Genomic DNA, 24,565 nt, shown 5'->3' on the forward strand with positions numbered 1-24,565 from the left:
TATAGATATATTTACTCGCCGTGCATGCATGTGGACGTGCAACCAGGGCACCGCGTAACAAATGTTTTCCAGAGGGCTTGTCCCATTAACGTCGAAGCCATTGTCTAAAATCATACTCCGGCTTATGTTAGCAGTGACGCGAGCTGAGCGCTCGCTCGCTCACGTAGGAAGAGAAGAGACGATGCATAACGCACCAAAATGTGACAGAAGACGTGCTGGGAAAACAACCAGCAGCAGGAATCACAACACGCTGATCGATCGATCTCTCTTATCCACACATGATTGATCCATCACGTACCGGTCCAACGATGTGACAAATTTTACAAGTAGCGCGGATCAAAGATCAAGTGGACAGAGTACATACATTAATTAATCCATATACACTCCCCATGTGTGAGATTGTTTATCTTGAGGCTAAATGCGTTTGCCACCAATAATGCGAGCTCGAGCGGCACAAAGCTAGGCGTATCCAGGTAGCCGACGTACGTTGAGACAAACTGAACGATCTTGCCGGCCGCCATCCATAATCACACGGGGAAAATATATATATACGGAGTATATATATGCATCGATCCAGAACTCGCCATTGGAATCTATCGTTGGTTTCGTTAATTTGCACGATATCGTGTCGATCGTTGGCTAGCTAGTTAGCTAGCATGATGATGTAGATGTACTATACTATACTAATGAAAGCAAACACATTAGGATTACGTCCGTCCAGCTAGCTAGATTAGATGACAAAAGAGTGTATCTAATTTGGTGGATCTCCTAACAACAATTAGCTTTCAAATAGAGCAATCTAAACTATACCGACACTACCGTAGAGATGATGTACGGACTTCTATTCTAGAAGGCCGTACGCGCGCGGTCTCGTGCGTACGACTCTACGAAGCGCTTCGTCCTGTCGTGCACGCATACACCTAGTATAGGAGTAGCTAGCTAAGCTAAGCTAGTGAAAATCCTGCATCGGTCGTATGATCTCATAATGAGGACAAATAAGAAGCTAGCCAGGCATTCATTATTAGGTATACGTATCCACATCATCACCACATGGGGGCGGATCCAGCACGAGGGCGGCGGGGTTTCGAGCCCCCACTACTACCGTGAAGAAGATGAGAGCCCCCACGAAAACCCCACTAAAATTTTTTACCATATGTAGATGGTAAGGGGACTATAACTCTGTTTAGTTTGCTCCGACTCGACTGCTATGCCAACTCGCTGCATTGATCGATCCTGCCGGGCTAAGCTAGCTATACAGTTTTATATGTATACCACGCGTACGTACGTACGTGCACAGTACTCCCTCCGTACACGTACTACATGCACCGTACTACCGTAGCTAGCTATACAGATAGTATTACTTTTCGACTTTTCGTACACTAGCTAGGTTATGGACCATATATACGCATATGCGTTACTCCTTTCATTTAAAAAAAATATATATATTCCATGTATACATACCAATACAATATAAAAAAAATAAAAAATATCCTTACATACCAATACAATGTAATTATTTTTCACTTTATCTACTTTCAGTTAATTTATTTCCTACTTTTTACAAACTCCGATACAATAATTACTTAAAAATAAATTTATTTTAGGATAAATAGGGAAAGGAAAAAATTGAACATATCATGAGAGAAAAAGAGTAGATTGGTGGGAGTACATAAATACTTTCCTGGTCTAAAAAATCAGCCTTTTATTTTAAATCTAGACACAAATATGTACTCCCTCTGTTTCAGGTTATAAGATGTTTTGACTTTGGTTAAAGTCAAAATGTTTAAAATTTGACTAAGTTTATAGACAAATATAATAATATCTATAATACTAAATTAGTTTCATCAAATCAATAATTGAATATATTTTCATAATAAATTTATCTTGGGTTGAAAATGTTAATACTTTTTTTAGAAACTTGGTCAAACTTAAAGCAGGTTGACTTTGATCAAAGTCAAACTTCTTATAACCTGAAACAGATGGAGTAATAAATACTGACATTTTAACTTTTTCTTATGATTTTTGAGATGCTATTTGACCATAATTTGTTAGTCATGCTAATTTTATAAAAAATCTAATAAGCTTATGAGATCATGAAAGTAGTTTTTTTTAAAACATAAATGTATATGTTCCTTTTTATATTTTGCAACTAAGTATATTTTTTATAGTCTAAGTTTAAACTTGGTCCGAACAACGTCAAACGTTTTGGATTGAGAAGAGTAAGAGAAAAGGTTATTTAATTATAGACACTTCCAATTATTCTCAATACTTTCGACGAGACGATGGCCAAGGCCGATTCTATCTTGCTATATATATATGACGTGAACATATTGTACTTATAGGTCAATTAAGTGGGTAATTAGGGTTCGTACCAAGCAGACCATTTGCATCCCTACTCTCGATCGTCTGCTCGCATCGCTACCACACGTACGTGCTATCGTTATATATACGTGAAAACTTTAGCTAGATATAACTCTTTCTTCTAGATATATAGGTCTTTTTATCCAAAGGAGCTGGTCTTTTACTCTCAGGCTGCAAACTAAAGAAGGTCAAGGACCACAGGCCAGATCAAACAATCGCATATATATAGATCAACTAAAGATGCCATCTTATATCACTCGATAATGGAATATATATATGTAGTACTCCGTCCTTTGCAACTATGCCGTCCTTTCAAACGTCCCAAAAGGAACTGCCAATATTTTGACAAAAAGCTAGCAAATCATGTGTGCATGACTGCATCTACGTCTTAGCTCGTTCAGCTGGTCCATCAGATTTCAGAGCGAGCGAGCTAGCAACAAACACACCCACCTGTAGTTTTACCCTTTTGCCACACAAAAACATGTACTGTCACAAAGCAACTAGCTAGAGCCAATCATGTCATGTGGACAGCGAGCATATACACACAAATCTACTTAATTTGCTTCTTAGGTAATGATGATGGATAATGTATCTCGCTTTCGTTGTTTTGATGCGGCAAGTCGATCGATCGGTCAGTCGACAGAGACCATTCAATTAATCTTTTCCCTGCTGATCGACAGTCAATAATTGACCCTGGTTGCACGTGCGACATGGTGTGGCCCTAACCGCCGGCTAGAAAGCGAGCTTAATTGATTAATCAATTGCTAAAATGGTTGGCTCTAGATTTGTGTTGTTCGTTATTACATGCTGTCATTATTTTTTCGGGGGTTTTTTAGTAGGCATGCATGCATGTGGGAAACATATTCCTTTGGATCCTGGTTGTACTACTCATGATTGATTGAGATGTTTTATCAGGAAATATGTTTACTTAAGCTAATTCTCTAGCTTGTGTGGTGCTTTCTCCTCATCAATGATCATCGATTGATCATGCGTTTGTATAGCTTGCTGCATGGTAGGTGATAGCCGAACAAGAACAATATTAATTTCAGGTGAGCCTCCACACTTTTCTTATAAAATGTCATACACTAGCACTGTGCTCTTACCCTATGAATTCCACAATATTGGTTGAGGAGGGTCCTAAGTGTTACCCTCTGAATTGACTGAATTTTTGTTGTCTTAGCTAATAATGATAAGCTAAGTGATATAAAGAATGAGTATATATATATGCTACCAATAGAGAATAGAGACCATCGTATTAATTAGGGATGTTCTTAATTATTATTTAGTACTCCCTCCATACTAAAATATAAGGGATTTTGGAGGGATGTGATATATCTTAGTACTATGAATATGAATCTGATAGGCTCTTTTTTCAGATTTATAGTACTAGAATATGTCACATCCCTATAAAATTTCTTATATTATGGTACCATGGGAGTAGTATTTCTTGGGCATATATTTTATCTATAGAGATTACTAGGGCTTAAAAGCATTAGACATAGCTCTATGATCAGATTAAAATGTAACATAATTATTGTCAAAATTATAGAGATGATGATAAGACAATAATTAAGTTCTAAATATATATGGTGATTTACACTAATAGTAGTTCGGTTCTATCCCAACAAATATACCTGTTAATAACTGCCACACTGCACTAGTACTATAGAGGATCATGTCGATCTATACTCTGTCCGTCTCGATTTGTTTCGTCAATATCACTACTCCAGCATTATTCAACACGTGGAATATATATACCCCGAACGACAACAAAAGGACTCTCTCTGGGAATGCAGGACCAAATTGAAGTCCTCCACTGAACAATATATGTTCTAGGCTCTCTATAGTGTTGGCCAAGATCCATAGGCCGGGGGGTGCCATCTGGTCCGTGGTCAGAAGCTTTGTGTGTGCAGGAGCATGACAAAAAGTCACTACTACTCGTGTTGCAATTAGGAAGAAGCTGCTGGTAGCTAGCTAGTCCGTGTTGATTAATCACCCGACAAGTGTCCCCCTGCAGGTCTCTCTGATCAATTACATTAGCCTCTCCGATGATCTGATCCAGTATGCATGTGGCCGGCTCGTCGCCCTGTTTAATTTGCACTGTCAGTGTACTGCACGGGGCCAGTGCCATGTTGGTGCATGCCATAGATTTTCTTTTGTTCACAGTTGATGTCTCTGGATCAAGTCGTCGATCGGCCAATAATCAATCGAGTCAAAGTAAACTATCGCCACCGTACGTCTCTATCTACCCATGCATATGCAGATCTGCAGTAGTAGCATAATGTGTCGTACTGGCTGGTGTCGGATTCGCGACGAGGTCGTACAAGACCTGCCTAAAGGAGGAGGAGGAAGATCATGCGTGCACGTACACTGTATGTAGGCCCCGCATGCAACCTGCCTCTAGCTGCTGCGGCCGCATGAGCAAGGCCGATGAATTAGATATATGTGTATCTCTCTCCTGCTGCTAGCTTTCGGTCTCACGCATTGACTAATCAGTAAAGGTCACGGGAAAGCTTTTGATCACGATCTATCGTGATATATGGTTGAGGTTGATCATTAGCGTTTTCCTAATGATGGTCACTAAATGCCTAGATGGTTTTGTTTTTTGTTAAGACGATGACCTACCTAGCTAATTAAGCTAGTGCCCCATAGAGCGGCGCCGTGAGGTAGCTTGATCGATGCGATCGTTCATGCGTGCATGGTGGCCATGTAGCAGCAGCTAGCAAACTTTGTGGCGCGGCCGTCGTCGCAGCACCAACTTTTGACCATGGCCGGCGGACACTACATTATAGTAGTGGTGTAGTACTCATCGATCATGCATCGCGCGCGCGGCATCATCGATCGTGTGGTGGTCGAACGAACCCCCACCCGCCGCGCGCGCAGTCGCGCGCGTATACCAACCTCTCCTCTCGAGCCGCGCGCGCGTGCGACGCGTACGTATAGTAGGTCTCGCCGCGCGGCTCGGCTTTACCCCCCTCCCCGTTGGGCTCGTGGTGGTCTCGCCACTGCGCTGCCGCCGCTGAGTAGGCGATCCGAGATCGAGGAGACTCGCGTGCACGCGCGGCTACGTCTATAGCAGGAGAGCTAGCTAGCAAGCACGGGCCGCGCGCCCGCGCGGCGTTGATGCGTGCTACTGTACGTTGCAGCGATGCGTCGCTGTGCGCACGGTACGCCGTACGCTGCGTTCTCTCTCTCTCTCTCTCTCCGGCAGGGGAGAGCACTGTTTTAATTTTCTGTAGGAGGCTAGCTAGGCTTGGCGGTAAGCGCGCATGCACGTACGATGTACTGTAATACGTCTGTACGGAGTACTACTGTAAGTAGTGCGGAGTGCAGAGCCACTGCCTCGATCAGCAAACGTTCACGTGTGCTAGCCAGGTAGGGTTGGTGCGGCTATACAACGTTCACTCACACGTTCGATTTGTTTGGAGTGTTTTTGCCTTCGCGCGTGTTCTGGGATTCCGGCTCAAGTAGTCTCTATGTATACGGAGAATAAAGTCTATTTTACCTCCATCGTCTCTCGCACCTGGTCGAATTGTCTCCCTCAATCACAAGCAGGTAAAACGTCTCCTCCCCCTTCACAAATCGGTGCAGATAGACTTCCCGGGTGGTTTTTTGGATGAAAAATTTTGTAGATGGTTTTGTCCTACGTGGTACTTAGGTAGTATTCTAGACTTAAAAAAGAAGAAGAATGCAACGGGTTCCATATGTCGACAAAGCATTCATCCCTCCCTCTCCTTCCACTCCGCCAAGCCAGCAACTTCGTCGAGCTCACGTCACCACGGTCACGCAGTAGTTGCCACCAGGAGCAATCAAATCGTGGTTGAGAGACGCGATTTATAATGAGGAGCAAGACTTGAGAGATGTAAAATAGACTTACTCCGTAAATGGGCGAGACAAGCACTGTGCTGGGCCATTTCCTTGGGTATTTGCTAGTACGTTCCACAAGTGAGAATTCAGCCATAATCGGCCTCTGGTGATGGGTACGGACTACGGAACGAAAGGGTGAGGATTTCGATTTCTTTTCTTGCTAAGGCAGCCCGCCTTAGAAGGAATAAGTTCACTTTGACTCCCTCATCTACATACAGCACCAATCTTATTCGTATTTCTCAACCTCAATTCCCATTATCTTGCCACCTTAAACTATTAAAATTGATGTAGTTTAATTCACTGTACAATACTGATGATATTTTTCGCTGATGTGGCTCGTTGATCCTATCCAACCGACTAAATCAACATGTGTAGCTCGTATGTGCCTTCCACCTTCCTCCCCCTCACGCTTCCAGCACTCGGGAGGGCGGCGGACGGCGGCGAGCCGGAGCCGAGGAGGAAACCGGCACCTCCTCCCACTCTATTGTAGTACATGCTTCTAATCCAGACATCCAGTTCGGCATCTGCGTCCGTGCGTGCGTGGCCGATCTCCCTCGTCTTCGGGCCGCGTCGCGCCGTGCCTGGGTGAGGGTCACGGCCGCTACCGTCGGATCGCGAGAAGAGAAAAAGAAAAAACAGCTCGAATGCACGATGTAATCCGCACGCGACCGCGACCGTGACCGTGACGACGATAAACACAAACCGCCCCCAAAATTAGCCAAACAAATCGTCCACGTAACCCTCCTCTCCTCTCCTCGCCTCGCCTCCTTCCCGACGAAGGAAATCCCACCCTCTCCCCGCCCCGCGAATCCGCCGCGGTAAACCACCCCCCGCGCCGCCGCCGCCGGTGCGGGCCGAGGCGGCGAAGATGTCGTACGCCTACCTCTTCAAATACATCATCATCGGCGACACAGGTCCGGCCCCCCTCCTCCTCCGACGAGAAATCTCGTTTCCCTCTATATGACTGTGTTGTTGTTGTGTCTGATGATCGATGGTGGCGGCGGGGGCGCGCGAGCAGGGGTGGGCAAGTCGTGCCTGCTGCTGCAGTTCACGGACAAGCGGTTCCAGCCCGTCCACGACCTCACCATCGGCGTCGAGTTCGGCGCCCGGATGATCACCGTCGACAGCAGGCCCGTCAAGCTCCAGATTTGGGACACGGTTGGTTATACCCCCCGCCTCGAACTCTCTCTGCTGCTGCTACTCGTGTAGATCGATTGGATGATGTTTCTAGCGTAGCCATCTGTTACCAAGCTGTTCAATTGAGGCGGAGAGTGCTTGGATTGGTTAGGTAAACTTGGATTACTTGTGGCTTTTGGTTTGAGATTGAAAATGCCATTCTAGTTTATGGCTTTATGCGGGCTTCGCCGTTGGTAATGTACTACCGATAACCTGAAATTCAGTTTTTAATCACATCACTTTCTGTACAGATTAGCTCTGGATGAGAGAGCCAAAACGTGAGGCTTGAAGTTACATTGTCTATCTGTTATTTTGAGTTTTCCTTGATACCTATAAGATGGCATGTTCAATTGTCAAGTTAAACATTCATCTTATGCTTTTGTGGCTCTGACAACATTTCAGGCAGGCCAGGAGTCATTCAGATCGATAACTAGATCGTACTACAGAGGGGCTGCCGGTGCTCTTTTGGTTTATGACATTACAAGGTTTTTACCCAATCTGTCAAAGTTGCTTGGTTTATTTCTCAAAAAGGAAAAAAAAAGGGGCTTTGGTTTGATTTAAGTGCATGATTTCCCTTTAAACTTTGCTAACCTGAGTGATCACATATGTTTACGTTATACTGACTTCAGGAGGGAGACATTCAATCATCTTGCGAGCTGGCTGGAAGATGCAAGGCAACATGCGAATGCTAACATGACAATAATGCTTGTTGGAAATAAATCTGATCTATCTCATAGGCGTGCTGTGAGCTATGAGGAAGGCGAGCAGTTTGCAAAAGAGCACGGTCTGATATTTATGGAGGCGTCTGCAAAAACCGCGCAGAATGTTGAGGAGGTAAATGGTTTTTTCTTATCGGTGCATATGTGCAAGTAAGAGCTTTCTCCAGATGTTTTTCTTATCCCAACTGTTACACAGGCTTTTGTCAAGACTGCTGGAGCAATATACAAGAAAATTCAAGATGGTGTCTTTGATTTATCTAATGAGGTAAAGTTTTTTAGGAATGTATGTAATGTATTGAGGTAAATTTACAAACACAAATTATATTGTTCTTCTGAGCATGTCTGATGTGAACTAGATCATTATTTATACAACATAAGTGTATTCTTAATTAACATATGCCCTGCAAAACTTTCCTGAGAGGAATAACTGAATAAGTAGTAGAAACAGAGTCTGTAATTAACTTATGCACTGCAAAAACTTTAACATGGCCCTAGAAGCACACACAAAAAAAAACTGTGTATACATTTTCAGGTCAATGTTTCCTGTAATTGAATGGAATAACTGAACTTGAAACTGAGTCTGTAATTAAACCGAAAATGATCGAGGGACCAAAAATGGTCATTTTGCCTCTTTTAATGGCAAAAAAGGAGATGTATTACAAAATGCCTATCCTCCCAAAGAAAAAAAAAAAAGAAGAAAAGGAGGTGTTTTAGATTTCTATATTGGTATAGGAATCAAATGAGTGCAAGAGCACTGCTACATTCTTCTCCTCAAGAGAGCACTTGTGATTGCTTTTGGCTACTGTATTGACATATTGACCTGAGCATGAGTTTTGTGTCCTTTTAAAAATTTGCAGGCTAATGGAATCAAACTTGGTTACACGGTCCCGGGCCAATCCGGAGGTGCTGGTTCCTCGTCTTCTCAAGGGGGTGGCTGCTGCAGTAGCTAATGGAACGATATACTCGGGTGTCTATCGTGTGTCACACTGCCACTTACCCTTGGAATCATCTTCTTGATGCTGACTGAAACGTAGTTGCTCCAGTGTTAACATGCCAAAAGACTCGGTTCATTTATGTCTGCTGTGCATAAACAGTAGTCTCTAGATTTTTTTTTACAGCTTCATGCCACTTGGCATCTAGGAATTCTTATTGTCTGCATGTGTAATTACAATAGCAATGCATGGTTTGAATATTTGGTACTTTGATCCTGTTGTTTCAATCATTTGCTTTTGTTTATTATCAGGCCACCGTCTATCATTGAAGTCATTTACGAGCTTATTCGGTTCTAAAAGGCCCGTTTGTATGCTTTATGTGCGAAAGTAGAAGCTTTTGGTTACGGCGGAACTGGAGGGAGTGCAAGTGTAATTGAGTTTATCCAACTACTTTTTTGTGAGGAATATATACATTTTTTTGTTGTTTAATACTCAGGTATGCTGGTGACCCTTCTTTTCTTCTCAGTGGACATATATCTTAACCAAGGCATGGAACATGGAGATGCATATATATAATCAAAAAGGTTACTAAATAGTAACCTTGTAGCAGTGTAATATGGGCAAGAGCATCATAATTCTGATCATATCATATCATATCATGCTCAAAATTACTTTAATATTGGTCTGTGAATTTAACTGTTTCTCCTATGAGTACTGACTGAATGATCGACGCAGTACAACCACAACAGAAACAACTGAACAAATGAGGCAGTACAAGTGTACAACACGAGAGAAACAGCAGTTCTATTGCTTTTGGCAAGAATGAAACCAAGGACAAAACCAAACAACAACGACTACCAAGGACAAAACCAAAACAACAACGACTACTACCCCCAAAAAACCACGAATTTATTAATTTAGACGCTACTCCGCACCAGAGCAATAGCTACTTGGAAACCTGAGCAGCTGATCGAGAAAGCGTCAGCCGGTGTTGCAGTCGTAGCAGGTGTGGTTGCGGCCGAGGTCCTTGAAGCGCTCGTAGCCGTGGCGGAAGACGCCGAGGCCGAAGAGGACGCCGATGAGGAGGGCCACCACCAGGATCACCAGGAGGTAGCACCCCACCCTCTCCCTGTTGAACTTGAGCTTGCACATGCCTCTCCACTGCACTGCTGCACCCCTCTCTCGCCGGACAGCCCAAGCCGCACGCCCTTTTTATCGGAGAGAAGCCGCTGCATGCACAAGTGTCGTCCTTGTGCCTCTCCTGGATGGCATGGTATCTGCAGTGTCGCTTCAGGGAGAAGTTAGCTACTATAGCTAAAGCTTGGTGACTGTTTGGACTCTTTGGAGTGTTACTACCTTTTTGCCATGCCCGGAATCTTCGGTTGCAGATAGCCGGACGACTGTATGGACTGGACTAATCGCGGACACATGGACATGGCTCTGCCCATAAAGACCAGGATGATGGTTATCAAGTACTAGTAGTATTTGCAGTGTATCGTGGGTGAAAGGAGTTAATTCTGGGAGAGCAACATGTGTCGCCTTGCCATTTCTAAATGGGGCGATCAGATCATTAGGACATGATAATGCCGTTTGCCGAGCAGTGACCACGGGATGAATTGGCTGACCAGGTTGCAGAAGTGAATGCGATCGCGACAGCGTAATTGCTTCGATGGGAAAGCAAAGCAATCGGCCGGCCAATCAGGCAATCACCGGCGCTTGTCGCAACTCCTGGTGGATAGGCAAAGCAGCACGGCGCCCGCAGAATCAAAGGCACAAAAGAGGGGAAAAAAGGAAAGGGATTCGAGGGGGTCCAGAGACTGCGTGCGAACCGAGCATGAGTTGAAGAGTACCACCAGCAACTTCAATCTTACATACTCTCTGTTTCACAATGTAAGTCATTCTAGCATTTCCCATATTCATATAGATGTTAATGAATTTAGACATCTATATATATTTAGATTCATTAACACTTATATGAATGTGGGAAATGTTAGAATGACTTACATTGTGAAATGGAGGGAGTATCATTTACACGGTTTTAACTTAGGAATTTAGCTACTGCTGACAGCCCAGCAAATCACATGAACAACCTACCAAATGGGGGAAGAATGATTATGATTTATGAAGAAAACAAACTACTAGTAGTATTCCTTTTGTCTTTTGAGATAAGAAAACAGCACCAAAGGCCAAGGTTGAAAGTTCATACCAGACATGCTTAATAGATCAAGACATTTCAAGCACTTACTCAGTATTAAGGCAGAAGAATTATATTAAAATAACCAAACTAACAACATACCACTTAAAATCTCGAAGGTCTGAGAAAAGGCATCGCCCATGTTCATTATGAATGATGTAACCTGATAGACATGAACATTAGGTCAAATGCCAGGATGATTCCACAGCAAGAACTACTGAGATTGGCATCTCTGTTCTAATAGAATTGAAATACTTTTGCACTGCAAGAGCTTCACAAAACAGGGAATAACAAAGCTCAGCGCCCCCGGCCCCGACCACGGCCACGACCGCGTCCGCGCCCACGCCCCAAAGGTTTCCCTGGTTACAAACGAAGATTGGTAGGTCAATTGATAGTTCTTGTATCGATCAAACTCAAAACTAGATGGGTAGGGGAACTTTTTCATACCTGCAGTTGGCTTCTTAGCCTTGACTCTCGGGGTATCCTCTACTAGTAAAGTTTCCAGATTTAAGCTATCAGGGAGGATGTAATAGCGAATGTTGTTTCCTCTCACACTGAGGTGGTCAAGGGTTACAGGATTTTTCCCTTTCAATGTGAGCTTAACAGTCTTCAAGTGGGTGTTCATGCTTATATCCACACCTGCAAAAGGTTGATGAATCAGAATTGAAACATTCCAGGACATAACAGCCTTGTCCACCTAAAAACACCTCAACCAACATGAAGAAAGCTAGAAACATGAAAAATATCCAAACATCTCCGTTTCCTATTGTCTATAAAATCAATCTTGACACACAGCCACACCACATAGGTAAAGGAGACTTATTATGGGGCCAACAAAAGTTAGGTGAGGCTAGCTTAGAAAAATCGTAATTTTAGAGCCCGGTCCATTAGAACATCCCGTTGCATACTTTCAATTCTCAACACCAACTTATCTATGTGATTACACTTTCAGGCTGTTTTTTTTTTTAATTGATAGACCTAGGGAGAACTCAAATAATTCCATCCCCAAACTGTGATACTCAGCACTCAGCAGTGACCCTCACAAAAAGATAGATTGATGAACGTCCACAAACCCCATGTAATTCGCATTAATCAAACCATCTATGAACCAAAAGAACATTATTTCAGCAATACAATGTAGTATTTATTTAATCCTTCCATCTCATATTGTAAGGTGTTTAGTTTTGTCATAAGTCAAACTTCTCAAACTTTGACCAGGTTTACAGAAAAATGCATCAACATCTACAACATCAAATTAGTTTTGTTAAATCCTCCACAAAATGTCTTGATAATGCATTTATTTGGTATTACGTATGTAAATGTAATTTTATATGAAATCATTCTTGACATACTGCTACACCACACAGGTAAAAATACTCATTATAGGGTCAACATAAGTTAGAAATATCCCAATTTGGCAGCCAAGTCCATTAGAATATCCCATCACATATTATGAATTCTCAACACCAACTTATCCATGCCACCACACTTTCAGGTTGAACATTCCACTATTATTCATATTTATCAAACCATCTATGAAACTGAAGAACATTGTTTTAGAAGTATAATGTAGTAATTCCTACTGTTTTAACTGCAAAAGCATCAGAAAACCGTGCCACACAAACAAACAAAATGCAGCACAAACACATCCAACTGTTCTCCCATATGGCCATATGTCGAATCGGAACATATAATAAATCCTAGGAACACAAGCACCAGGGAGAGCCCCTAAATTTTTCAAAAATTCCCTACTTGCGACCTGTGGCCTGTGGGCGAGGTGAAAAGCTTACCGGTGATGGTTCCGTGGACGACGGTGCCGTTCTTGAGCTCGATGGTGACCGTCTCGTTGTTCAGCTTCATCAGAAACCTGCAGCGAAACCCCCCACGCCCCAAATCCGCACCAAAAAAATTCGCGGGGGAAAATTTGCACCATACGGATCAGCAAAGGGAAGACACACAGGGAAACGAAACGGGACAGAACGAAGTGGAGAAGAACCGGAGCCTCACCTGACGAGCTTCATCTTGGCGGCGGGAGGGAGGAGCGGAGGCGGAGGCGGCGACGAGCCACGGGTGGGAATCGGCGGAGCTCGAGCTGCTCGCTTTCTCGGAGCGGGAGGAGCAAAACCCTAGTTTGATCTGGCCAAGACGCCAAAGCTGGTCTTGTTGGCTAACTTGGGCCGTTATTGGGCTTCATTTTCTGTGGCTGATAAGAGGCTTAGATTTAACCAAGTATTTCACAAATCCACTACAAAGGCTTCATTTGCTTTCGAAAAGATGAATTTATAACAAGAGTTGCCGACTAGTTAGTATAAAATGTAGCCAAATTTCTATTCAACTCCAAACGTGTTTCCCTCTAACACACGCTAAAAAAGATGGAGACTAGCAATAAATCTCTCGGTCTTACTAATTTTTTATTGAAAATCCACTTACTTGAGTATAATACTCGTGACATTAGGATTTAAATCGTGATGGGTAGAGTCAGAACCCCGATCAGCTAGCTAGAATTTTTAGGCCATTCACAGTGAAAGGTGTTATTTTTTTTGTCCCAAAAGTGTCATAAGCAACAAGACATTTAATTGATGATCAAAATAGCTCGTACAATTGTATGGTTTCATTATTTGTTGTTTCATAGGTAGTACATACAAGAGACAAACTATATTGAAAGATGAAACTCATTTCATCTCTCACTTTATTAATTTCATGCCACATCATAAAATTACTGACATGGCACCCAATTTAATGGGGATGAAACTCCCGTTGGGAGTGGCCTAATACTAACTCCAATGACAAAAGAAACCACTGAGCACGTTAAATAAACACATATCCTTTATTTATGCTCTTGGAGGGAAAAAAAAAGAGCAAAATGTTCAGTAAGGATGGATTGCCATCCTGCAGAATTATTTGTTCAAAAAGCTTCACGCTACAACAACCAAAATCCACAGAGAATGTAAGATTAGGGAATATACAAATGGGATGATAACTCAAAATTCTGTTATACTTGCAGACAAAGCATTAAAAGGCACAAAGGCCAAATCATCCTGTCGCGTTAATCACTAAGAAAATGCCTGGATCCTGCTCTATGATGATGGAGTTGCTGCCATCTTCTTCTTAGGTGGTGGATTTCCTCCGGAGAGCAGCACATAAGCGTAGAAACAAGCCATGGCAGTGCTGCACCATTTTGGAGACAGAGTAGCAATATATCATATCCTCTTCTACCCAAAAAGAAGGGCTTCAGATGAACAATAGAGAGCGCAATACCTCAGAGATGCATAGAAGGCCCAGGGGAGGATTCTATTTGTCTGCACAAACAAAATAAAGATCAGTGCAACTAAGATGTTACGCTACATAAGAACGGGAAGGTAATAACGGTGGTTACCAAGATGTAGGCATGGGAATACTTCCATGCTAGAACAGCAGAAATTGCTGCAAAATCACAAAGAACTGGTCAATTAGTGATGTGTATGAGTGTATGATCATGGTTACATTAATTCAGTACAGATATTAGTAACAGCAGGCTTAGTATAGTGATACTTGACCCAAGGAGGCAAGGACCCACCTGCTTGGCCCAAGATAAATATGAAACTGGATTTTCCACTCCTCCAGAATTTAAGACTGAGGGTACCAAGAAAGAGCGTGGCGAGCCCTGGTGCAACACCTAAAACAAGGCTTATGGTACTTCTTGAAAAAATGTATCCTAGAAGCCCCATACAGAATAGAAGACCACCTGCACTATCATATGAATCATTGTTACTCCCCTCGTAAAAGAATGTGTTTTTGTTATTTGTTATGCAGATACAATCAAGATAACAAAATTGATATTTTCACCATTATATCCACATAATTTACAGGCCAAAAGTTAAAGATGAACCTGCTGAGAAAAAAATAACTGCATGCCTGGAAATACTCAAGGAATAAGGAACATTTAAGTGTGAAAACGAAACAGAGCAGTAATGGCAGTATTATTTCCACTGATTCAAGACTATTTATCTGATGCCTCGTATCAATGTAATAGAAACTTCAAGAGCTTTGCTGCATAATAAAAACTGAGGTGTTTCTGAAACTTGTGGTACCAAACATGTGACAGCATTTCCAGGCAATTATGCAATTAAAAGCTCATCTTTGCTTGCAATTAGTTGTTTGTACACTTCTTTATCAAACAAGGAGGAAAAGAACAACACATCACAATATATGAGTTCTGCTAGTGCAAATCAATGTGGTGACATCAGGGTTCTACAATCATGAAATTCAAACTTACCAAAAGGGATCCCAAGGCAAAAATCATGGATTTTTGCACTCCTCTTCTGGGTAACAGTATCTGCATCTCCTTCTACTAATTCCTCAGTTTGATTTGATCTGAAGTTTAACTCATCAACCTGAGTGGTCCCATTTGTACATTTTATTGAAACTTTAGCACCAACACCAAACGGATTCATACCCATTCCACCGGTGGAGATGGAAAGCTGAAGCAACATAATAGGTAAACAGTTAACTGTTTTGCTTTCAATTGTTTTGATAAAAAAAATAATTCTAGTAGTTATACAATTACACTCCATGCAAAATTTATTAGCAAGGAATGCTCCTACATAGATATACAGGTTAAATCAAAACTTTATCATGTGCATTTTCCAGAAGGGGGGAAATTGGAGTATAGATGCCAAAGTGCATTCCTCGCGATACATGCAACAAAACCCATTTATTTACATAGGTGATCCATGCCAAAGTGCATCCCTCGCAATACATCCAAGAAAATCCATTTATTTACACGGGTAATCCTTGAAATATAGAGTATTCCTCCGATAACAGAACATTCAAAAGAAATTAAAAATAGTTTCTTTCTTTCTTCTTGAGTTCCTTTCAACTAGAACATGGATACATAATGTCACAGATGGAGTACTTGATACCTTAGCATGTTCGGAGGACATCAGAAGACAAGAGCTCAAGAAACAAAACTCCGTACAAGAAAATTTACCCTTCATCAAACAACAGTAGCATGTTTATTTCGTCAAATTTACATCAGCAGCTTAACCAATTGAACATAACCAAAGAACCATTTTGTTCACCTATTCGGGATCTAATGCTTTTCATCCAACAACAGCGAACACGACACCTTGAATGATCGAACATGCAGCGAACGAGAACACCAGATCACTCACTGCACTGACAGATAGGGTTTACCGCTTGGATCGGGGCTTTACCTTCGGGAGAGCGGCGAGAGGAGTCCGCGGCCACCGGCATGACGAAGGAACTCCGTAGAGTGGAAGTCTCCGGTACGCGGCCGCCGCCGCCGATCCGTAGAGCTGCGCCGCCAGCGCCATGGGCACCTCGAAACGGAAACGGGATCCTTGGAAAATTCCCCCAACCAAACGAGCCGCGAGAGAAAGGGTGAAGGGTTGGGAGGGTGTCGAAGAACGCAGGGCGTTGGGTCGACGGTTTGTAGACTGTGGCCGTCGGATTTCTATATTGACGGTCCAGATCAAGGACTAGTGCAAAGGATCTGGCGCTTTGCTAGCAGCGAAGGGGTCTTTGCTAGCAGCGAAGGGGTCTGAACAAAGAATTTTGATCAACGGTCTACAAGCGATCAAAGTTGTCCATAGGTTTCATAACGGGTTTCTTGGTGGCATTGTGCAGGGCCCCGTTAGATTCCATATGCTAATTATTAACCCCCACTTGTTAGTTCTAAATTAGCCTCCAAGATTCAAACATATGGGCTAATTTGGAACTAAAGTGAATTAACCCTCTTAAAACATAGCCCCTTCAAAAGATGCTAAGGCCATCCCCAACCCAGCAGTTTCTATACTTGCCATGTCATATATTTCCTCCGTTTCACAATATAAGTCATTTTAGAATTTACCACATTAATATTGATGTTAATGAATCTAGACATATAACTATATATTCAATGGATGTCTTCAAATTAAATTCCCATCTAATCACCTCTCTTCTCTCTCCTTTTATCCACATATCCCCTTAATTTTATTCGTTCTTGTGTAGAAATGGTTTCTTCATCTTTTTACCTCTCTCATCATTAACTCTCTTGCCACATAGGATTTTTGCTTATGTGTCAATGTATTTAATGCTATGGAAACTAGATGACCTAAGGGCATCACCAATGCGGTGCTTCGGCCCGTCCCCCTAGCGTTGTCTGTTAGGCTTTCCGTCCGCGTCGTCCCCCGGGATGGAACGCACGCCCCTGCTAGGGGACGCGTCGCTCAATCGCTTGGGGGACGGGGCGAAGCAACCCATTGCGTACGTAGGTTCTTGAGGCGACGCACCACAGAGCTTCGATTTCCTCTTCCACCCATCTCCCTTCTGTCACCGGCCCACGCGTCAAGGGCGAGGCAGAGGCGCTGCTCGCCGCCGAAGAGAAGAAGGGAGGGCAAGGAGGGAGGTGGCGTCGACGAGCGCTGTGTAGAAGGCGACGGCGCCAACGTCGATGCGGCCACCGCCGGCATCGCCACCGTCTCCTCAATGCGGCCGCTCGTCGTCGGAGAGAAGAAGGGAGGGCGAGGAGGGAGGCAGCGTCGGCGAGCACGGTGAAGAATGACGGCGCCATCGTCGATGTGGCCACCGTCGGCGCCGCTACCGTCTCGATGCGGCGTGGCCGGCGCCGCTCCATCTGCCGGGGGGCCAGATCCGGCCACGGCGGCGCCAGATCTGCCGCCTCCGGGGTCGCCGCCACCACCTTCCATGGGAGAGAGAGAGAGGGACGACGACTGCCGCCTCCGCCCCGTGCGCCGCTCGCCGTTGGTCGCCTCCATCCCGGATCTGCCGCTCCGGCCACCAAACGACGACGACTGCCCGCCGCCGCCCCCGGATCTCTCTTCCCTCTCTCTTTTTCTCCCTCCGCACGACCGCATGCGCGTTCCTCTCTCCCTCCGCCCTGTGCGCTCAATTCGGGGGTGGTAGCGGGAGAGAGAGGGAGAGGGAGAGGGAGAGGGAGAGGGAGGCGAGCGAAGGCGGCAGGCGGCAGGCGGCGGCGAGAGAGAGGGAAGAAGGCGGCGAGTGGAACGACGGGCGGAGGGAGAGAGGAACGCGCGTGCGGTCGTGTGGAGGGAGAAAGAGAGAGAGGGAAGAGAGGGGTAGAATAGGAAAGAGAGGAAGAGGAGAGAAAGGGGCTTTTTTGGGTTGGGACACTCATTGGGCTACCCAGACGTGGTCTGCATTGTAGAGGTGAGTACCCCTAGAGTACCCTCAGTAAGTGAGGGCACTCTAAAAGTGTCTTACATTGTAGATGCCTTAATGGGGTTAATTTTCCATGGGACCATCAAAAAGCAATTATATCTCCCTCTCTCTCTCTACTCCCTTTCTACCTTTTAGCTCTGAATTAGCCCATGGCTTCAAACATGTCATCATAGGCTAATGTCCTACCAATTCAAGAATAAACATTAGCTCTTAAAATTAGCTATGTGGGCTAATCTTTCAAATAGGACCCAATTCATGCTTAAAATTCTGAATTTTTACATGAAACTATGAAGAAATTTACAGAATTAACTTCTATCGAATTCCCACCTAGTAAATCCTTTCTCGTTTGGAGTCGTGATTATAGTGTTTTTCACGATTTGACAGATGTTGATTTTAAAATTTATAGTTTCTCACTTTTAAAATATTATTTAAATATAAACAATTATATACAAAGGTATAAACTAAAGATAGATTGCTTTATAGATAGTGAAATCTTATTTTCTCGTAATTCCTGATTAGTATATATAGAGCTATATAAATAAAATATAGATAGATAGATTGAAGGGGATCTCATCTATAAAAAATATCACCTTTTCTGTCGTAAATATTTTACACATAGGACAATATTCAATCAAACTTTAATTTTTAAAAAATCGTTTTATTATTAGAAAGTCTATAAAATATGATAAATTTATGATATGATGATTACTTTTTAGGAAAATCTACTTATATCCTTTTTTTAACTAATCATTTGAGAAATTAATGATGGTTGAAATTTCAAATGTTTGATTAAATATTATCCCTATAACATCTTGAAGTCTGTGCTACAGCTTGCTGCGAAACTGTAGTCCACTTCTCTTCTCCACATATGCTTATAACCGACTTATAGTCTGCTGTTGTACTCGCTCTTAATGTTCTATATGTATTATTTTAGCACGATATGTAAAATCAACGGATATGCGGTTGCTTTTTTTTTATGTTGGGTTCATTTTAGGAAATAGGAGTAAATGACAGATTCAAACATATAATTGGGTTTTTTTTTACACAGAGGGAGTACATATTAGTAGTAATATTAAAATATTAAATATTAAATTTAGCAGGAGTAGGTGATAGTTTCAATATTAAATTTCTGACTTGTACCCAAGTTGCTTGTTACGTTTTCAATTGTGATCGTTGCTTCTACTGCCAATGGTATTTTCTTACTCATATGCAAGTTGCATCCTTTCTTTATATGGAGTCAAGAGTACAAGTAGTTCTTTTTTTTTTTCTTTTTAAAACACAACAGGCACTTCAAGAGACTAGTATACGAGTAGTTAGACTCTGTTTGGTATATAGGACTAATCTATCAGTCTCTAAAAATTCAAACTGAGGTACTAAGAGCATCATCAACAATCAATCTATTTCATTCCCAAAACTCAGTAATATTAGTGAGAAAATTGGATCCAACAGAACCCCAATAGCGCCTTGCACTAGTTTTAGAGTTCCATCCCCATATATTTCGCTTTGTGGATTTGAGGGTGAGAGAGCGACTCTCAATCTCCTGTTCGCGTGTTTCTCTCTAATTCCCCACCCTTCTCCTCTCCTTCCCGCGCGAGCGCTAGTTTAACAGAAGGGTCCACTTTTAAATTTTAGAGATTGAATTTAGGCTATCTCTTGGAGCGAGAAGTTTTTTCATTTTCTATTTTTAGTTTAGGAATCCCAAAAATCAAATTTTGGGAATAGATTACTGCTAATAAGTTGCTGATGCTCTAAAAGAGACTAAAAAGTACATATCGAGACTAAAATCCATTAGTCTCTCTTAGAGGTACTTAAGTGACATCCTCTCTTTTCTCTCTCCCTCGATCCACGTGCTTTTAGTCCCTAGATCCAAACGGTAGGGGACTAAGGTGGGGTTTGAATCCATGTTTGCACACTAATTTGAAATATTAAATATAGACTAATAATAAAAACTAATTTTATAAGTGAGAGCTAATTCGAAAGACGAATTTTTTAAGCCTAATTAATCTATAATTAGCCAATGATTACTATAGCATCACATAGGTTAATCGTGGATTAATTAGTCATAATAGATTCATCTCGTGAATTAGTCCAAGGTTATGAAATGAGTTTTGTAATTAGTCTATGTTTAATGCTCTAAATTAGCATCTAAACATCCGATGTGACGGGGACTTAAAAATTTTTAGCCCCATCCAAACAACCCCTAAAATTTTTAATCCAGAGACTAATTTCAGTACAGAACTACATGATCCAAACAGACCTTAACATTGTCACAGCAGGCACTTCACTAGTTTTACCATCTCATGCCCATGCCAAATATATGCATGTAGAAATAGCACAAGGCTAAACGAGCGTTGACTAAGTCAGAAAGCCCTAATCTTCTCCCCCACTCCGGCAGTGCCACTCCGCCGGATCGATCTGGTTTAGGAGATCTGTTTGAGTTCTAACCTCTCGTTTTTTTAGATTCGACATCCTGTTCTTGCCACTCCAGTACTATCGCTGAATTGCAGAATGGAATTCGCGATTGACAACATCTTCCGGCCTCTGCGGAACTTGTTCACGCGGACGGTGGGCTACATCTTGTTCTGCGAATCCTACATCCGGGCGCTCGAGTCCGAGGCTAGATGGCTGAAGAGCCAGCGCGACGATGTGATGAAAGAGGTGAGGTTAGCGGAGAGGCAGGGCATGGAAGCGACCAACCAGGTGAGCCACTGGCTCGAAGCCGTTGCCTCGCTCTTGGTTCGTGCCATCGGGATCGTCGCGGAGTTCCCTAGAGGAGGGGCGGCGGCGGGGGGGCTTGGCCTGCGTGCAGCCTACCGGCTGAGCAAGCACGCCGACGAGGCGCGCGCCGAAGCCGTGTCACTTGTAGAGCAAAGATCCACCTTCCAGAAGGTGGCGGACGCGCCCGTGTTCGCCTGCACGGAGGTGCTCCCGACGGCGGCCCCGTCGATCGGCCTGGACGCGCTCCTGGCGCGGGTCGCGAATGCGTTCCAGGAGGGCGGCACCAGCGTGATCGGCATCTATGGCGCGCCGGGCGTCGGGAAGACCACCCTGTTGCACCACTTCAACAACACCTTCCTCTCGGCGTCCGCGGCGTCCATGGACATACATCTCGTCATCTACGTGGAGGTCACGGAGCGCTACAGCGCGGGCGCCGTCCAGAAGGCCATCGGCGGCCGACTAGGCCTCCGGTGGGAGGACGGGAAGAGCACCAAGGAGAAGGCGCTCGCCCTGTGCACGTATCTCCACCGGTGGAACTTCGTGCTCCTCCTGGACGACGTGTGGGAGCCCCTCAACCTCGCGGAGCTCGGAGTCCCCGTGCCCGGCCGGCACGGCAAGAGCAAGGTGCTGCTGACGACGCGGCTCGAGCACGTGTGCGACCAGATGGACGTGACGAGGAAGATCAAGGTGGAGTGTTTGTCCGCGGCCGATTCGTGGGAGCTGTTCAAGAACAAGGTGGGCAACGCGTTCGTCACCAGCAGGGAGATCCAGCCGCTTGCCCAGGCGATGGCGTCGCGGTGCGGCGGCCTGCCCCTCGGTCTCATCACGGTTGCACGGGCCATGGCTTGCAAAAGGGTAACGCGGGAGTGGGAACATAGCATGGCCGTGCTCAATCTGGCGCCATGGCAGCTCGACGGCGTCGAGGCCAACCTCCTCGTCAGCCTGAAGCGGAGCTATGACAGCTTACGGGACGACAGCCTCAGGATCTGCCTCCTGTATTGCTCTTTGTTCTCGGGAGAGACGTCCAAGGAATTACTTGTCGAGAGCTTCATCGGAGAAGGATTTGTGAGCGATGTGTCTGCTGATGACATGGATGATCTCTACAACAAAGGCCACTACATGCTTGGTATCCTAGTGACCTCCTCTCTGCTGGAAGCAGCCGGTGACTACCATGTCACCATGCATCCCATGGTGCGAGCCATGGCCTTGTGGGTGGTTGCAGATTGCGGCAGGATTGACAACAAGTGGCTAGTCCGAGCAGGTCTTGTGACAAGCGCCGCGCCACGGGCGGATAAATGGACAGGCGCTGAGAGGGTGTCACTGATGCGGACTGGCATCAACGAGCTGAATGATGCACCGACGTGCTCTGTTCTGAAAACGTTGCTGCTCCAGAGCAACCGGCTGCTGGGGAGGATATGCCACGACTTCTTCAGCTTCATGCCTTGTCTCAGGTTGCTGGACCTATCGGACACGCTGATCACCGCATTGCCCTCCGAGATCAACCTGCTTGTCACCCTGCAGTACCTTCGTCTCAACAACACGACTATCCGGTCCTTGCCCGCTGGAATAGGAGCCCTGGTGAACTTGCGATTCTTGTTGCTGTCCAATGTGCCCGTCCAAACCATTGCCGCCGGCGTGCTAAACCCGCTCACGGCGCTGCAGGTCCTGTGCATGGACCACTGCTGGAGCAGTTGGATGGACGTCGGAAGCTGTGAGCCTGAGTCCGGTGACTCAAGAAAACGAAGGCGGCACGACCTCCGGCAACGCGTCAACCTGCGCGAACTCGAGAGCCTGAAAAGCTTGCAGATGCTTGACATATCCGTGCAAACGCTCCACTCTCTGGAGAAGCTCTCGCAGTCTCCTCATCTCGCAGAGCACTTGCGGAATTTGCATGTCCAGGACTGCAGCGACTTGCCGAGCATCCAGTTTTCGCCTTCCAGCCTCTGGAGGCACATGAGCAGATTGAAGGGCATCATCATCAGTGGCTGCTGCAACCTGGAGAATGTCATTATTACCGGAGGTGAATACAAGGGCGAGCAACCATGGTCACTTGATCGGACTGTCAGCATGATGCGTTACAGGGTGCCCGATAAGCCTTTGGACGTTGACAGCGTGTATCGTCCACAGACTAGCCAGTCATTGGACATGGATTGCCGCAAGCTGGTACCCCTGCTGCCTTCTCTCCAAAGTATCATCCTTCGCAAGCTCCCAAAGGCCAAGATTGTTTGGCAGGGTGGCAGCCTGGAGTATTTATCCTCCTTGAGCATTTCATCCTGCAGTGTTCTTGAGCATCTTATATCCTACGACACAGAAGGATTGAGCCATGGATCGCCTGCGGAGACGGTCTTTCCAAGCCTCAAGGAGTTAGAGTTGCACGACTTGCCAAACATGAGAAGCATAGGCCCTGAATCCATAGCAGTGAATTTCCCAAGCTTGGCGAGCCTCAAAGTAGTCAGATGCAGCAGGCTCAAGAAGCTTAATCTTGTGGCAGGATGCCTGAAAGAACTCCAGTGTACACAGACATGGTGGAACAAGCTAGTATGGGAGGATGAGAATCTGAAAACGGTTTTCTTGTCTTCCGTGAAACCATTAGCCTAACCTCCTTGATGACAATCCCTCACTTTAATTTGACGCCGCTTGTATTGGTGTTCCACGGCTACTGATTGGTGGTTCAGTCTGGACTGAACGGAACAGTTTGTTTTCATGCCAATTTATAGGTGGGAAATGTGGCATCAGTAATACTGTAATACCAGCTACCGCGAGGTTGATAAGGTAGATGGCATTTATTTTAGCACTGGGAATTGCTAACATGGTAATACTGAGTATTCAGCCTGTTAGATCAAATAGATCCTATATGGACATCAATAGTTGCATTCATGATTTTTATACCACTGCTACTTTTGCTGTATCAAACAACAAATTTCTTTACTGATGCAAACACATAACACCATTTGATGTAACTTCGTGTTCTCGTGGAGTCTTAACTGAGAATATTGATCTACAGTTCTATAATCTATCAAAGTGTCAGATCCACAGGTTTTATTTCTGGGTTCTAGCCTTCTTTGGTACAGTTGTGCAACTCATGGTTAAAATTCAGAAATTTCACATGATTTTCTGAAGTTTAGACAGCACACAATCTTTTTGGGTGCAGCGTTGTTATAGATTTTTTTTTCTCTGAATTTTCATGACCATTTATATAACATGCTAGAGTTGCATATTGACGTTTTCCCATCAACCTCATCATCAGACAATATGATCCATGGAAGAAGTAAACAATCTGTCTGAACTGAATTGAATTATCCATTGCTCATGGAGTGCGACTGAAGCAGAGGACTGGAAAAATACCTTGGCCTCCGGCTCAATCACTCAATCAATCAGTGCTTCTCGGTAAAACTATTCACATCTCACTTTTTTTT

The 24,565-nt window shown here is 44.3% G+C and overlaps 4 protein-coding genes across 6 annotated transcripts; 2 read left to right on the forward strand and 2 right to left on the reverse strand.

Moving 5' to 3' along the window:
- Window positions 1-6,867: 6,867 nt before the first annotated feature.
- On the forward strand, window positions 6,868-9,328 carry LOC127770308 (ras-related protein Rab-2-B-like). Its single transcript, XM_052295969.1, has 6 exons — window positions 6,868-7,142; window positions 7,247-7,386; window positions 7,807-7,889; window positions 8,034-8,238; window positions 8,320-8,388; window positions 8,981-9,328. The coding sequence occupies exons 1-6, from the start codon at window positions 7,097-7,099 to the stop codon at window positions 9,071-9,073; spliced, it is 636 nt and encodes a 211-aa protein (XP_052151929.1). The 5' UTR covers window positions 6,868-7,096; the 3' UTR covers window positions 9,074-9,328.
- Window positions 9,329-9,833: 505 nt separating this feature from the next.
- On the reverse strand, window positions 9,834-13,408 carry LOC127770309 (small nuclear ribonucleoprotein SmD1a). Of its 3 annotated transcripts, XR_008016928.1 has the most exons (6): window positions 13,257-13,408; window positions 13,040-13,116; window positions 11,697-11,888; window positions 11,505-11,608; window positions 11,352-11,412; window positions 9,834-11,145 (listed from the first exon to the last, which is right to left on the reverse strand). XR_008016928.1 is itself a non-coding variant. In XM_052295971.1 (5 exons), the coding sequence occupies exons 1-4, from the start codon at window positions 13,268-13,270 to the stop codon at window positions 11,547-11,549; spliced, it is 345 nt and encodes a 114-aa protein (XP_052151931.1). In that variant the 5' UTR covers window positions 13,271-13,408; the 3' UTR covers window positions 9,834-11,412; window positions 11,505-11,546. The 3 variants fall into 3 exon arrangements, 2 of the variants coding, with proteins under 2 accessions (XP_052151931.1, XP_052151930.1); XM_052295971.1 differs by having other exon boundaries at window positions 9,834-11,412; XM_052295970.1 differs by having other exon boundaries at window positions 9,834-11,608.
- A 622-nt stretch (window positions 13,409-14,030) lies between these two features.
- LOC127770307 (protein FATTY ACID EXPORT 1, chloroplastic-like) lies at window positions 14,031-16,652 on the reverse strand. Its single transcript, XM_052295968.1, has 6 exons — window positions 16,445-16,652; window positions 15,505-15,709; window positions 14,806-14,973; window positions 14,626-14,672; window positions 14,508-14,548; window positions 14,031-14,417 (listed from the first exon to the last, which is right to left on the reverse strand). The coding sequence occupies exons 1-6, from the start codon at window positions 16,562-16,564 to the stop codon at window positions 14,327-14,329; spliced, it is 672 nt and encodes a 223-aa protein (XP_052151928.1). The 5' UTR covers window positions 16,565-16,652; the 3' UTR covers window positions 14,031-14,326.
- A 4,144-nt stretch (window positions 16,653-20,796) lies between these two features.
- LOC127769521 (probable disease resistance protein At4g14610) lies at window positions 20,797-24,501 on the forward strand. The gene is made up of 2 exons (XM_052295109.1): window positions 20,797-23,921; window positions 24,397-24,501. Exon 1 carries the CDS (start codon window positions 20,940-20,942, stop codon window positions 23,745-23,747), a length of 2,808 nt encoding a protein of 935 aa, XP_052151069.1. The 5' UTR covers window positions 20,797-20,939; the 3' UTR covers window positions 23,748-23,921; window positions 24,397-24,501.
- The last annotated feature ends 64 nt before the right edge of the window (window positions 24,502-24,565 follow it).

The sequence above is a fragment of the Oryza glaberrima genome, chromosome 4, assembly GCF_000147395.1.
Source record: "Oryza glaberrima chromosome 4, OglaRS2, whole genome shotgun sequence".
Classification (NCBI taxonomy): Eukaryota; Viridiplantae; Streptophyta; class Magnoliopsida; order Poales; family Poaceae; genus Oryza; species Oryza glaberrima.

What these genes read in the sequence shown, in the direction of transcription:
- LOC127770308 (XM_052295969.1), top strand. Translation starts at nt 7,097, where the DNA reads ATGTCGTACGCCTACCTCTTCAAATACATCATCATCGGCGACACAG. An exon ending in AGCTCCAGATTTGGGACACG is followed by an intron (nt 7,387 to 7,806) that starts GTTGGTTATACC and finishes ACAACATTTCAG; the next exon opens with GCAGGCCAGGAGTCATTCAG. An exon ending in TCTTTGATTTATCTAATGAG is followed by an intron (nt 8,389 to 8,980) that starts GTAAAGTTTTTT and finishes AAAAATTTGCAG; the next exon opens with GCTAATGGAATCAAACTTGG.
- LOC127770309 (XM_052295971.1), bottom strand. An exon ending in CGTCCACGGAACCATCACCG is followed by an intron (nt 11,889 to 13,039) that starts GTAAGCTTTTCA and finishes AACCTTTTGCAG; the next exon opens with GTGTGGATATAAGCATGAAC. An exon ending in GGCTAAGAAGCCAACTGCAG is followed by an intron (nt 11,609 to 11,696) that starts GTATGAAAAAGT and finishes GTTTGTAACCAG; the next exon opens with GGAAACCTTTGGGGCGTGGG.
- LOC127770307 (XM_052295968.1), bottom strand. Translation starts at nt 16,564, where the DNA reads ATGGCGCTGGCGGCGCAGCTCTACGGATCGGCGGCGGCGGCCGCGTAC. An exon ending in CTCTCGCCGCTCTCCCGAAG is followed by an intron (nt 15,710 to 16,444) that starts GTAAAGCCCCGA and finishes ATGTTGCTTCAG; the next exon opens with CTTTCCATCTCCACCGGTGG. An exon ending in GCCTTCTATGCATCTCTGAG is followed by an intron (nt 14,418 to 14,507) that starts GTATTGCGCTCT and finishes AAAATGGTGCAG; the next exon opens with CACTGCCATGGCTTGTTTCT.
- LOC127769521 (XM_052295109.1), top strand. Translation starts at nt 20,940, where the DNA reads ATGGAATTCGCGATTGACAACATCTTCCGGCCTCTGCGGAACTTGTTC.